Source organism: Cyanistes caeruleus, chromosome 8 (genome assembly GCF_971803275.1).
Source record: "Cyanistes caeruleus chromosome 8, bCyaCae1.hap1.1, whole genome shotgun sequence".
Classification (NCBI taxonomy): Eukaryota; Metazoa; Chordata; class Aves; order Passeriformes; family Paridae; genus Cyanistes; species Cyanistes caeruleus.
The window spans coordinates 19,230,240-19,244,592 of record NC_141708.1 but is presented as its reverse complement, the minus strand read 5'-3'; the positions used below and the strand labels follow the sequence as shown (position 1 = coordinate 19,244,592).

The 14,353-nt window shown below is 51.9% G+C and overlaps 2 protein-coding genes across 2 annotated transcripts in view; one reads left to right on the top strand and one right to left on the bottom strand.

Moving 5' to 3' along the window:
- PAX2 (paired box 2) overlaps window positions 1-2,648 on the bottom strand; it is a 101,712-nt gene extending 99,064 nt beyond the window's left edge. Inside the window, exon 1 of the mRNA XM_086898994.1 lies at window positions 2,407-2,648. Within this exon, the coding sequence (XP_086755120.1) occupies window positions 2,407-2,431 (25 nt within the window). The 5' untranslated portion in view covers window positions 2,432-2,648. The remainder of the gene's footprint in view (window positions 1-2,406) is intronic.
- Window positions 2,649-3,641: 993 nt separating this feature from the next.
- On the top strand, window positions 3,642-8,774 carry LOC111931109 (uncharacterized). Its single transcript, XM_086899014.1, has 3 exons — window positions 3,642-4,106; window positions 5,153-5,343; window positions 8,187-8,774. Exons 1-3 carry the CDS (start codon window positions 3,794-3,796, stop codon window positions 8,691-8,693), a joined length of 1,011 nt encoding a protein of 336 aa, XP_086755140.1. The 5' UTR covers window positions 3,642-3,793; the 3' UTR covers window positions 8,694-8,774.
- Window positions 8,775-14,353: the final 5,579 nt, after the last annotated feature.

The window sequence follows — 14,353 nt, the reverse complement described above, 5'->3', positions numbered from 1 at the left end:
TTTTTTTTTTTTAACGGGAAAATACAGTAATGCCTCTAATTTAGCAATTACACCGATTCTCCTTTATTTTCGAGTGGCGCTGGTCGTTCAGCAGAATGTCACCGTGGTGGGCAGGCGGGTGGGAGCCCGAGGACAGCCCGGCTCAGGAGTGCCCAGTGCCCACTTGGGGAAAGTTTGCCCGGCAGGGACAGGGCAGGAGTGGGGAAGGGGGGACAGCGCCGGGACACGGCGGCACCGAGGGCCTCCCCTTGGGTCTCTGCTCTCAGAGCTTCACAGTCAGGAAAACCGGACAAACAAAACTAATTCAATGTGTCGCCTCTCCCTGACAGAATACACACAGTATTTTATAGAAATCCGGCTACAGAAAGGGCTGACTTTCCCGAACCCACGACCAATGTAAAAAAGACGCTCAGAAGGAGGAGAACATCCTCAAACTACTCCGTTGTCATCGTCATCATCATCATGTCCGTTTGATTTAAAAACAGCACGATAGGGAGAACGCTCTCACTGAACGCTGTCTCCTCAGCTTGCTTTTTTTCCTCCCAGCCACTCGGCTTTGTACCCCCAGATTTGCCGCTTTGAGTTGCTCGACACAAGCAGCGTTTTGCGTGTCTCCAGCGAGAGGGGGAACGCGGGGTGAACAGAGGGCTGCGAGAGGGAACTCGGGGGCTACGGGGCTCAACTTCGGGAAGGAATGAAGTAAAAAGAAGAGCGAGAGAATGAGAGAGTCTCCCAGGCAGCTCGATCCCATTAGCTCCGTCCTTGGGTTGCATATTTATACGGTCTAGGAGGTGAACAGATGGACTATCAATTTAATTCCATCTTCAACACCATCAGAGATTGATTTTCTACTCGCTTTTAATTTTGCCATAATTAATTAGATCATTACAACTGTTTTCTATTGATCTCCCTATTTAAACCTCAGATGCAAAGGGACTTCGGCAGATCCTTTAAAAACACAGAAGGGAAAAGGAACAGAGGGGTTTGCAAACTTTTTAAAGGTTTTTTTTTTTTCAGTTTTGACTTGGAAGATTTTCGGTGCAGAATAGCAAAAAACTGCCTCCGTGGCCTTTTCTTTTAGGAGGCCTTTTTCGTTGCCTTTGTAATTTTCTTTTACGATTTGGTGAATCTTTGTCTTATTTATATATAATATACAAGATATATAATAGATTTAATCGGTTCGATTATGAAAACATAAGCTTGCACGTGTATATGCATATATATATATTCACACACAACGTGTTTAATATTGAGATTTACAGAGCCGGTGCGCACACATTTATATATGAGGAAACTATCGACAGAAGAGATGTGGTTTTCTGAAGGGCGAATATTTTTATTTGCCTCCCGTACGTGTCTCTCTGTTTGTGCACTTGAATCCCTCTCTAGCTGGGGGATATTTCACCCTGCGACTCCATCAGAAATGACAAAGGAAAACCAGCGCTGTTAGCTCCGGTTCCTAGCTCGGTTCCCAGCGCCCGCCGCAGCCTTTTCTTTTCCAAGCCTCCCCTGCAGCAAACGACTGACAGCCGGGGCAACAGCACGGCTCTGTGCTGGCAGTCGGTGAGGTTTGTATTTTAAACCTCTGTATCCTTCCCCCCCACCACCAAAAAAAAATCCCTAAATTAAAAGCTCTGTTTATATACTTAATTTGAGGAAACCAAACCGCGTAATTGTGCTTTTACCGCGAGCGGCAGCGCCGAGGAAAACCTCTCCGGCGGGGTTTGTTTGAAGCTTTGTTTGCAAATCATAAAATTGCTGACTGGGAGACGGGGGCGATCCGGAGCCGCGTCCGTCGGCGGAGCAGGTTTGGGGGGCTGGGGGCAGCCCCCGCTCGGGGGGGAGGCAGGGCCGGGCCCGCCCGCCTCAGCCCGGCCCAGGCGCTGGGCTGCGGGACAACGCAGACCCACAGCCGGCACGGCCAGCAAAGTTTCCCGACGTGGGGAGGGACTCGGTGCAGGAAGAGTTTACGAAATGCCCTGAACTTTCTGCGGACGGGAGGGAGCTCCGGGATTGGGGCAATAGCCAAAGGCCGCTGGAGGGGGCTGGCTGGGCCGGCCGGGGCGCCTGCAGGGCGGCGAGGCAAAGCGCCCGGGGCCTGAGGGAAGGGAAGGGAGCGGGGCCCGGCCCGGCTCCCGCTCGCGTCTGGGGCTCCGCTGAGGGGCCTTAGGAAGCTCCCGAGGTAAACACGGCGGGAAGCCAGCCTTTCGAGGGGTGCCGGAGCGGACAGCCGCAAGGAAAGGGGGTATTTATCAGGTGAGATAGCAAGTGTTAGAGGGGGATCTGGCGAGGCGAGGAGGGTGTGCGTGGAGGAGAGAAGAAGCAGGCTGCCTCCTGCCAAAGGAGGGAGTTGGGGGTGACGGTCTCATCCCTCCCTGCTGAATATTCAGCGCCCCCCCGCCTTACCTGCTCTCCCTGAGCTCTGAGCCATGGCTCCTCTGCCTAATGGCCCGTCTCCCCGGGACGGCTGCGAGCCCGTAGATCCGCCGCGGCCTTTTCTTCGTTTCTCTCCTCCCCGCTTGGGTGTCTTGCTTTCCCCCGCTGACTTTCGAGATCTAGGCGCAACCACCCAAAACTAAACGGTTTAGATAACAACACACACACACCAGAGCACCACCACTACCAAAAAAAAAAAAAAAAAAAAAAAATAGCCAGCCACAGAGAAAGAAACGCCGCTCTACTGAGCCGGGACAGGCTAAAAGGAGGGGAAAATAAATAACAATCAAAGCAAATGCAGCGCTGCTGCTTATAAAATTGGAGTGGAGCTCACCTGCTCCAGTCTACCAGGGCTGTGCAGCCAGGGAGGAAAGGGGCTGGGGGGTCCCGCGGGGATCCTGCGGGAGGGGGGACAACGCCCGGACTTGGAATCTGCTTCCCCTTGCCCCCCTCCCTCAAGCTGGCTACCTGTAGGGAAGTCTTGTTGTAACAGCAGATTAATTTGTTGTCTTATTACCATAAAAATGTGCTCGGAGAGGGGCTGGCAAGGGAGAGGGGGACGCGGGACAGAGGAGGAACTTCCTCCAAGTTGAAAAGGGAGGCGGTGGGCTCGGGCTGAGGGGGGAGCTCGTCGGGGACGGGCGGGGGATTGGTCTGGATGGTGGCGCAGCCCACCCGGGAGCTGGTAGCTCTCAGCTCGGGGTCCGGACACACTCCAGGTGGGGTGGTGGGGTACAGGGATTCCGCCGTTTAGTTTGGAGGCGACAGAAGGCAATCCTATGAAGTCTACCTCTGTGAGAGCCTAGATGTTTGCCTCTGAGAGATTATTTATCCGTCCGTCCGTCTGTCCATCCATCCATCCATCCATCCATCCCTCCATCCATCCATCCATCCATCCCTCCATCCATCCATCCCTCCATTTATCTGTCCACTCCTCTCTTTTCTTGCTCTTACGACCACGTTTTGATAGAGGCTTTGCAACTGAAAAGAAATAAATAATAAATAGAACAAAGCTCTAAAGAAAAGAAGAAAAATTCCCAGTGCTAAAGACATCACTGAATGAATATTTTTCTTTCTCTCTTTCTGCTCCCCCCTTCTATCTACCCATTGATTGAAAGTCTCTCTCAGCTCCAACAAGGAGTCCCAGGAAAAATGAACCATTCTGCTATCGATTCTTCATTAAAATTACATTTCTGCATTTGCTAAATTGGTTTTAAAAAGCTTCCCCTGTTATTATTGTCTTGTCAGAGCCGGCGGTGCTGGGCAAACAGTATTTAAAAGCTTGGGACCTCTCCAAGATGAGGCTGTTGGGGGTTATGTGTGTGCATGTGTTTCTTTTTCTAAAGTGTTTAGGAAAATGTTAACAACGCAGACTGGTGAAAAGCACGCCCAAGACAAGCGGAGAATTGTAAAAATAAGGAAGGCGGAGGGAACGCTTTCCTTCATATCACTTAAAAATCATCGATTGCCTCTTCAAGCAAAGGGGAAAAAAAAAAGTTTCATTTTAAATAATAAAACGGGGCACCAAAAGTCAATAATTGCAGCAAGGAGTATTTGCCTCAGACGCCGTCTCCAGCCCGGTGTGCAGCAGCCGCCGGATCTGTCTGGAGTGGTTCCTCACCTCCCTGCAGCCCCAGCCCTGCTCGCAGCCGCGCTGAAATGCTTCCTCGGTGAGATGTTTAAATAAGTCCAGCTAACCCTGACACATGCACCAGATTCCTCCGACCTTACCCCACAAACCCCACGGAATCCCCGTCCTCCCTCCCCAGACTGGTGTGGGAGAAACCCAGAAGGGACTCTGGGAGATTTACTTTGAATTCTGCAAATCTCTCTCGAAAGAGCAGGGAAGCAGAAATGTCTTCCTGATGTGTTTATCCCCTAATCAGTTCATTAGTTATAAACAACATGACATTAGAAGTTAGGAGGCAGTTGATATTAATTTTTATTTAACTAGTTGATGTTTAATCCGTCACGCCAGACTGCTTAGAGAGAGCTGCCTGACACAAACCAGTTAGAACTTCATACACCGCGATGATCGGCCGGGCATTGGGACAAACAAACGGCGGCGGGGGGGCGAGGGGCAAGGAAACAGAAGGGAAGGCAGCAAGGGGGAGAGGAGTAAATCCAGGAAAGAGGGGGGAAAGCAGCAAAAGAATCTGGAAAATTCCCCTTCCCTGTATAAAATGTTCGTGTGAATCGGCAGAGAAGGGAAGGGGGGGGACTAAGCATGAAAAATCTCGTCAGGAGGCTGAGCCGAGCGGGCCGAGAAGGGCAGGTGCCCATGGCAGCCACCCCTGCGGGCTATGGGGGGCTATGGGGGGCTTGGGGCGGGCAGGGCCGGGGGTTCAGCCCCTGCAGGCTGCGCGCCGTCGGGCAGAGCGGGGGGCACCGCCAAGAGAGTCCTCTCTTAATTAAAAGGGGCACAGGTTAATTAGCCCGAGGCTAGCCGAGGGAGAACAGCAACACATGGTGGGGCCGGGATAAACGGGAACCGGACTTTTCCCGGTTTCCCGGTGTGTAACAGTCCTCTTCGGTGCCAGACTGCGACCCTTAACCAAGGAGCGCAGGTGCTGCTACAGATAAATGGAGTGAACGATTTTGGGTACCTTAACGGGCACACGTCTCTTCCTGTGTTAAAGCTGTGCTGAAGTATAATCTAACGCGAGTCTGGAATTACAGACTTCCCTGTTAAAATCTCTTTTTTCTCCCCTTGCAGCAAACTGGTGCCCCACGAATGGTTATAGCGTACCTGTTTGGCTCTACACCATCTCTATACACGTGAATCTCTGCTCTTTACCCTGCCGACACGTTGGACGCCCACCCTCGCCTTTGCTCCCGAGGGGACGCCAAGCATTATCCAAACACCTTCCCCTTCTGTGCTGGGACCCCCGGCGTTTCTTCTCCTGCGTGAGTGCTGCTGTGTGTCCTCAGCGTGCCCTTTCAGATGTATTAATGCGAGCTATTATAACTATATCTGCGTGCATTTCACAATTAAAACATCTCTTGGCCAAGCAGGAAAACCCTCGGCAGCAGCTCGGTGCGTTGCCTGCCCTGGACGCCTGTTCCTCCGTGCGGCAGTAGCCGTGCCACTGTGACTACGGGAAAAGTGTTCTACAACACATATTTTAATATCAATTTCCATATTAATCAATCACCTCAAACATCTATCTGCTGGATAAAGGAAATAGTTCGCATTCCGAAGAAAATTGCCTGCTTTCCTGCAGTTAATAGTTAACTCCGTAATAGAAAGTTCCCAGGGAAATGCGGAGGCAGAGGGAGCGCGGCTCTTTGCTCCCAGCCAGCAGCGGCCGCCGCTCCCCCCCGGCCGCAGCCGCTCCTGACCCTCGGGGAAATCTCCCCTCTCCTCCGCTGCTGGCTCGGGCTCTGGCTGCCTGCACCTTTTGGGAAAGAAAGCAGGACGGAGCGCTTTCAGGAATAAACTCCTGATGGGGCTGTGCTGTGCAAAAGGGAGGCAGACAGGCTCTTTCCCCATAGTCCGAGACAGAAAGTGGTGCAACAGGTAATAGGGCAGACACCAGCGATACGGGGAGCAGGGACGATTTCCAAAGGTTGGGGGAAATGCACCTTGTTCGGCTCTTTGGGTTGAGAGCATAGTAAGGGAAGGGGTGCCTTTTCCTTTGTCCAACATCATTTCTCCCTTTCTCTGAGGCAGGGTGTGCTTCGAAGGGTGGAGAGGATATTAAAACCAGGGCCTGCGGAGGAACGGGCAAGGGAGATGCAAGGACAGAGGCGAGGCTGGAGCCCGGCCGGGGGTTTCGGCACTCGGAGGCTGCTCCCTGCGGTCCGGCCGAGCGCGGGCAGATCCAGCCCTTTCCCGGCACGTTCGGGGTGACTTTAGAGTTGCGGGATGTCCGTGCAGCCGCCGCTCTGTCCCGCACTATTGCCTTAGCGTTGGGCTGACCACCTGGCGCTTTTTCACGGTGATGGCGGAACGGGGGAGGACAAAGGGAGAGAGGTGAGAGGAGCAGGGTAAAGAGTGAGCCTCTCCCTTGTCCCGGGGCTCTCCGTAGAGGCCGTGAGATGATCAGAAGTACTTTGAGCTGCCGAAGTTGCAGGGATGCTGCTAGCACGGGCTGCCTTTCCCGTGGCTGAGCTGATGTCAGAGCAGCGGAGTGGGAAGGGGGTTGCGAGAAGTTTGGGGTGGGTGGGGTGGATGCCTAGGGGCGGTGGGTTAGGCTTGCCGTGGGGTGGAAGCCGCCCGTCCGCCCGCGGGACGCAGCCACAGGGGCTCTCGCTGCCTTGGGGTGTCTCCGGAGGGGTGCCCGGCTGTTACCCCGGCCGGGCTGGGAGGTGGGCGTGAGGGACGGAGTCAGGGGGAGCTGAGCCAGGCGGCGTCGGTGCAGGGACCTTGGCGTGAAGTTACCGACCGGGACGTGGCGCAGGGATGAGAGGGCTGGGCGGGCGTGCCGGTGGCGGCCCGGGGCACGAAACCAAGCCGGCTGCGGGAGGCCAGGTTCCCCGAGCAGATCAGGCCGGGAGCTCCCGCAGCGGCTCGGGGCAGGCGGGAGGAGGGCGCGGTTCGGCTGTGTCGGGCTCCCGGAGCCCCAGGGCGGCCTCGCCCCGCTCCCGGCCGGGCAGCGCGTCCCGCCAGAGGGGGCAGTGCAGATCGGCCGTGCCGGGAGCGGGCCCGGCCGGGCAGGGAGCGCTGCCCCAGACACGGACAGCGTTAATCCCTCGCTGCCCTGTGCTGACGTTCAGATTGAAAAGCGCTTCCCAGAACCTTTCCACGGCCCCGGCTGGTGGTCCCGGTTGGAGGCGGTGGCTGACAAACCCAGGCGAAGTTTCCCGGGGTCGGGGCTACCGTACCCCCTGAACGGGGCTGGGGGCCGGGAGCGGCAATGCTCTCCCGAGGGCTGGGGAGACCTCGGTGGGATCTCCTATTCCTTCTCCAGGTAGTTCAACACAAGTTTCTATCTCAAGGAAGGGGACCCGGCAGCCAGACGGCCTGCGGGCGCCCTGGGCTTAGGGACAGCCTGGGTCCGCAGGGCCTGGGGAATCTGGAGGGCTTGGGGAATCTGGGAAGTCCCAGCTTGGATTAGGATAGAAATGAGGGAGATGGACGCGTAGGCGGGGGGCTTCCGCTCGCCATTGCCAGAATTGAAGAAAAGGAAAGGAAAAATGGAAGATAGCATAAAAACTGCGAGAGATTGTGGCAGCTGAACACGCCAATGTGCAAAAGAAGGTGAAAATGAAAGAAGCATGGAGCTAAGTGAGAGGATGGAAATCAGGATGAATGGGTAGACAGAGAGACAGACATTGATCTTTACTAATATTAGAGAAAAATGTCTGAATGAAGAAGGGGATGTTTAATTTGATGATGAAAGGGGGATGGATGGATGGATGGATGGATGGATGGATGGATGGATGGATGGATAAATGGACAGGATGAGTGAAAAAATAGAAAATATGAGAAGAGGAAAACCCCCCACCTTTCTAGAATTTGGGGACAGAAGGAAGTGAATGAGGGGGCAGAGGAAGAGAAAGATAAGAGAGGAAAGGATAAAAGGAAAGGGAAAATAAAAGAAAGAAAAAGAAGTAAAGAATAAAGAGGTATTTAAGAGCCGTCAAACACTTGGTAGACATGAAAATTAGAACAGAAAAGCTGAAACATTTATGGCAGCCTGCGCCGAGGTGATTTCCCCATTGGCATTTTATGGAGCTCCTAAATCTCAGCTTTACGCTGTTTTGAGCTGTAAAGAATTATTTTCCACCGCACTTTTCTTTTTTAGGTTCACTTCCACTTTCCATTGCGGGTGCCCCGGAGCAGGGTGAGCAGCTGCCCTCGAGCAAGCGCCTCCCGTCGGGCCGAAGGGCAGCGGACAGCGGGGGCTGGGCTGGCCCCTCCGCCCCGGCCGGGGACGGCAACTCCCGGCTCTGCAGCCCTGGCCACCCTCGGCAGCCCGGGGGGCCCGGGGGCAGCGGCAGGAGCGGCTCGCAGCCCGTGCAGGAGCAACAGTTCCCCGGCACGTCGAGGAAAAGGAAGAACCTGCTTTTCCCCCGGGCACGGCTTTCTCCGGGATGGGGAGGGAGCGGGGGCACCGCTGGGCTGCCTTGCTCCGCAGCTCTTGCCGTGCGCGGCGGCGAGTGTTGGGGAACGGCTACGGGAGCAACAAAACACAGACCTCAAGGTGCAAGAAGGGAGGGAACAGTGGCTCTCCCTTCCCAGAGAGCCAGTCCTTCCACGTCGGTGGAAAACTCCAAACCTCGGTGGAAAACTCCAATACTCCAGGCACTAGTAATTATAAGAGGAACAATAATGACAACAATGATAATGTGTTTCCGTATATTAAAGCATAGAAAATAAATATCCTCCTACATCCGCTGCTTCCCTGGTCCCCTGATCTCTTGAACGAGCTGAGTTTTCAGTATTTTGGGGGCTGGAGTAGGTTTGAGAGGGGAACATTGAGTAGAAGAGTAAAAGCCGGGGGAGATGTAACTCGTGTGCCTTTCACCTTTTCCCGGGAACACAACCATTGTCCTTGTGACAAGAATCTCTGTTATGGTCTGGGAGCTGTAGAGAAAAGGGAACTTTGCAGGTCCGTCTCCTAACTCTGCTGCGGGCAGCTCCCTCCGCCTCCCCCCCTTGCCCCGCAACCCCGGCAGCCCCCGGGCTCTGAACCAGTTGATATAAAAGTGTGTGTGAGGGGGATAAAAGTTCCAGTCTCTCATGAGGGGAGAAGGCTGCAGGGGCAGAAGCAAGTTAATTTCCAGCCGATTTCTCATTACTCTTATTAACGCCTGTAAGGGAGAGAAAATTAGTCACACAGCACACGTTTTGGCCACTTCATAAAAAATGCAGATTTGAGAGATGATGTGAAATGTGCCCTCGAGTCAATGATTAAAGATAGCTGACTACATTTTTTTTTTTTTTTTTTTTCTATTTGGAGTTGAGATGAGAAATGCCCCTGAGCTCTGTAGGTCCAGGAAGGGTCCTTTAATAACTGATAAATTGGCCCAAGAACTCCCTCTTCCCCTGTCTCCCTCTGCCCCTCCCCCAGTCCCCTCCCCGCCCTATACCCTCCCCCGTCACACGTCGCCGACCGTCAGGGGAGAGATGCAATCCGCTGCCCTTCGCCCGGCCATCAATAGGAATCGCTCTCGGGGGATTATTTCCCCAGCGGTCCATGTGTGCCCGGACAGTGAGACCCCAGCGAGTGAGTGCGGGGGCTGCGGCCGCTCCTGCCTCGTCCCACTCGTGTCGGCAACTTTCGCTCCCCACCAGCCCCTTAGCTTGTCAACTTTGTCTGCCAGCTGGCCAAGAGACAGAGGTTCTGATTCAACAGCATTAAAGATTTGCGCTTAAGAATACTCGGTTGAGGGGATGGCCGTGGTGAAAAGAGGAGTTTTCCCATTCGTTTTGAAAGCAGAGAAAGTTAAAGCTAATGGCCGCGGCCAACGCTGGCAGTTGTCATCTCTGCCCGATTGTCAGAAGTCGAGTCTTCCTCCAAGTTTCCTAAGAAAGTTTTGGCATCGACGGATGGCCGTGTGAAGGGGAAGCTCTCGCCTCCCCCCGCCACGGCCACTCCTAAGCGGACAAAGAAGCGTTTGCCGAGCCCTGCCAGAGGGAGGTTTAAAAGCACAATGAAGGGAAACTGTGAGGAAGAGCCCTGATCTGTCTCTTCCCTGCCTGGCGTCGGAGGTTACAGAACGCCCGGGCTGCTGGCTTCCAGGGCTGGCACTGTCGGAGGAAACAGGAGTTTGGAATGCTGAGAGTGGGGCGAAGGAGAGAAGTGCCCTCCAAAAAGGCGCTTCAATTTCTTACTCAAAAGCATCCTTCCCTGTCGTCCCCATCACAAACTTGAGAGGGAGAAAAAATAGAAAGGGAAGGAAAGATAAGAGAGACGGGTTGGGGAGGGGGATAAAATCAAAGCTTTCCAGCCCGCTGGAAGAAGAAATGTGTATTTCTTTTTTCTAAACACTTCTAATTTTTCAAACCAATTGAAAATAATAAAATGTATAAAGAAAGCAGGGATGCAGTTTTCCAGAGCTCAGCTGCTGAATAACTCCTCATCAGCCGCACCGATTTCTTTGATTAATCCCGAGGTCTGAAGTGGAAGCAGTTCCAGTGTGATACCTTACACGCCAATATGCTTCTGCTTCCCTACTTTGTTAGACTCGTTTATGCACATTTTTTAAACAATAATTTCGACTCCTTTTCCCCTTAATAAATCCATTTTTTGAAGCGGTACCTGCTTTCTAATTGCCCTGAATAAATACCTTTCCCCATCTCTGGTTTCCTACGTCCAATGGCACCCCATCGGGAAGGAGGTCGGAGGCATCAGGCCGGGGGACCGGACCACCCCAGCTTCTGACAATTTCCTCCTTCTCTTTAGTAAGGAAGTTGTAATTGTAATTTCGTGTGCGAAACGGTGCGGACTGACATTCACTGTCTTAATGGGACTTAATGTAACTGTACACGATCCTTTATGCAACCATATACATAACGAGCACTCTCGTTGCTAGACGTATTGCCAACTCTCAGATTCCCTGTGTAACTATAAGTATATATGTTATGTTCACAACTACGCGCATATATCCGAAATAGATTCCTCTGTGGAGAGAAATACGCGGCAATATGTAAGAAATGTATAATATAAACCCGAATATTTATATCAAAATGAAGAGACTTTAATTTATATATATTTTATTGCATATAACTATTTCTTTTGGAGACAGCTAGGGAGCATTTAGTACGTGGAGGGATGCACCTGTATGGGGAGCTGAACGGGAATGATCCCTTGTGCTTGCATAGCTTGTGCTTATGAACATATATCACATGTATCTCTCTCCCCCCTCTTCTCCATTTATAAAATATCAATGTGATGCTTTAGAAAAGCTGTGAGCTCTGCACAGTTCTTTACCCTTTTGCCAGATGATGCCGTTGTTTATAAAATCGCACTTCTCTGCCAGGCGGCTCGCACCCTCCGTACTAATTCACACTACCGAGTCATTTATCCAGCTTTCATTTCTCCCTGAATTACCCGTCTCGGAGTCAACCAGAAGCACCAAATTCCTGCCTTTCTGATGAATGGACAATATTGTCTGCTCTTTTCAGGGCGAGAGAAAAATAGCTCGGGCAAGCGAGAGGGAAGCCGGGGGCTTCTGGGCGGCCGCCCCGCAGGGATCCGAGCGGGGCCGGTCCCCGCTCCTCGGCCGAGCCCCCTCCGCGCTGGGGAGCCGCGGGAGGGAGGCAGGAGCACCGGGGAAGGCTCGGCCGGGAGCCAGGCTGCCCCCGGCACGGAGAGCCGCAGCCCGCCGAGGACGCGCCTGCCTCCGCTCCCCGGCGTGCGGTGCCTGCGTGCGGTTTTCCTGGGCTGGCTTTGGGCTGCTTCGCAGGAGGCGCTAATTAGAGTGTAACTGCCAGGTCATTGATTTCATGTTACCAGAGTTGTTGTTGTTGTTGTGGGTGGTTTTTTTTTTTCTTTTTCCTTCTATTTTTTTTCTTTTCTTTTTTTTTCCCCTTTTTTTTTTTTTCTTTTTTTTTTCTTTTTTTTTTTTTTTTTTTTTTTTTTTTTACCACATGAAATACCAGCCCAGCTCAGAGGCAGTAAGAGCTGGGTTGGGGATAGTCTCAGAGACCCCCCAGACCCACAAAACCCAATTAACCTAATACACGCACACTGCTGGCTTGGGAGTTTCAAGCTCCAGACCCGCAGATCTGTCTGTTTTCCCTTTGTTGCTTTGTTGTAAGTCTCCTTCTGAAGACGATATCTGAATGCAGGGAGCATTATCAATGACTTTTAAATAATAACAAAGGGGAAAAAATAAAAATAATCAGCCCCGCCTCTTCTAGTTTCAATTACTCTAATTAAAAACCCGAAAGGCAATTCCTAGGCAATACCTAATAATAGAATTAGCAATCGGATCCATCATTTCACACGGGGATTTACTTGCAGGGGTTCTCTGCGAGCTCTATTAATAATAATAAAAAATCCTGCTAACCCTCTTTTTAAAATTAATAACTCTGTAATTATAATAATTTTATGTGCCTTTTTATAAGAAGAGGTTAATGTTGCCACAGTCTGGGGATGGGAAGGATGAAGTGAAGCGAAATACTGCTGCTTAAACTGACACCTTCCTATTTTATTAGGAGACATTATTATTATCAGACATCTGCAGGTAGAGAATTAAAATTAAAATCGCTTTCAACAATTCAATACACTTTTTATCAGCCATCTATCTGAAAATCATGAACATTCATCATCGGAGGCATTCTCCCTGAAAACAAGAACCCATTCAAATTTTATACAAATTATCATATTTATCATAGTCTGAAACTCTGGAGTAACATCTCCACAAACTGTCTGCTAACTCCCCAGGGAACTGAATTCCACTCCGCAGTCGCTCAGAGCAATTCTCGCTCCCTCTCCCTCTCTCCCGGCCCTTTCACACTCTCTGCTTCCCGCGACTCCGCAGCCCCCAGAACAGAGGGAGCGAGGACGCAGAGCGAAGGGGGTGGGGGGAGAAGGATGCGGCGACAAACAACATTAAAATAACACACAACAAGGGGAAATGCGTCCCGACTTCTTTCAAGAGAAAGAAGTTTTGCCTGATGCAGGAGTCTCTATAGATTGAAACTCTCTCTGACGATTTTGGGAGAATGGCATCGGTTAATCTTTGAGGTTGATGTCTCTGCATGAGACCATTATTAGGAGCAGAATATTAGTAATAATAATAATAATAGTAATAGCAACAGTAATAGTAATAATAATATCTAATCCTCGCCAGTTTGGCGGGGGTTTGGTTTTATTTTTCTGGGCTTTTGTTCTTTTGGGTTTTGTGGGGTTTTGTGTGTTTTTTGTGTGTATGTGGTTGGTGGGGTTTTTTTGGGTTTTTTTTTTGGTTTGTTTTTTTTTTTTTTGGTGTTTTTTATTTTGGTTTATTTTTGCCCCCCATCCCACCTTGGAGAATTCCATCAGCGCAGGGAAAGATATTGGCTGTTATTTGTGTGGGCACTAGGTGCTGGTGACAAACGACACGAATCCGTGCTTCCTGTTTGCGGGTTTGGATGAGACAAATCACTTCCCACGCTTTGCTAATGACATAAAGTTCATCAGTGCTGAATCAGGGGCTGGAGCGGCGCCGGCTCCACGCCTTCGTGCGTCCCCTCCGCAGATGCGCTGCTCACGCCGGGGGAGCGGCAGCGCGGAGCGGCTCTGGCCCGGCCCGGCCCCGCCGCCCCCGGCCCCGCCGGCCCCGGCCCCGCCGGCCCCGGCCCCGCCGCCCCCGGCCCCGCCGCCCCCCGCCCCGAGCACCTCGACACCGCGGAAAAAAAAGTAGTTCCAATACAATGTTTGTTAACTAGGTTATCTAGGCTGTAGAAGATTTTAATGTTGAATTTTATAGCTTTACCACGCTCTACCGTCCTTGTGAATATTGTAATATTGCATTTTTTACAAGTTACTCTTCTGTTAATGTTCCAGCTAGTAACTTTTATAATCCTCCTCAATGAAATTTTTTTGTATTCTTCCGCACCGTTAACCTCAATGGCGGCACCTCAGCCCCTGGCAGGAGGCAAAGATGAAATGAATTCCTCTTTAATCAGAAATAATAATAATAAAAACACACACAAAGCTCCCTCTGCCTTTTATTTCAGTTTCCCTTTTCGGGGAGGGGGTGATGCCTTGGGAGTCTCCAGCCCCTGCCTCCTGCTGTGCTCCTTGGGTGTGCCTCTGGCAGAGCCGGAGATGGGCCACGGGTGGTGATTGCCCAGCCCTGGTCACTTCATTGGGGATGGGGGCTGTAACCTGCCCAGCCCTGGTCCCTCTGCCCCACAACCCCTCCTTTGCTGCTGTAATCTGCTGACAGCCTGGAAGCTGGTGTGAGCAGGAGGCCTTCTCAGGGCTGCCCACAAGAAGGCAAAGTTAGGCACTTATTTTTCCTCTTCTTCCATAAT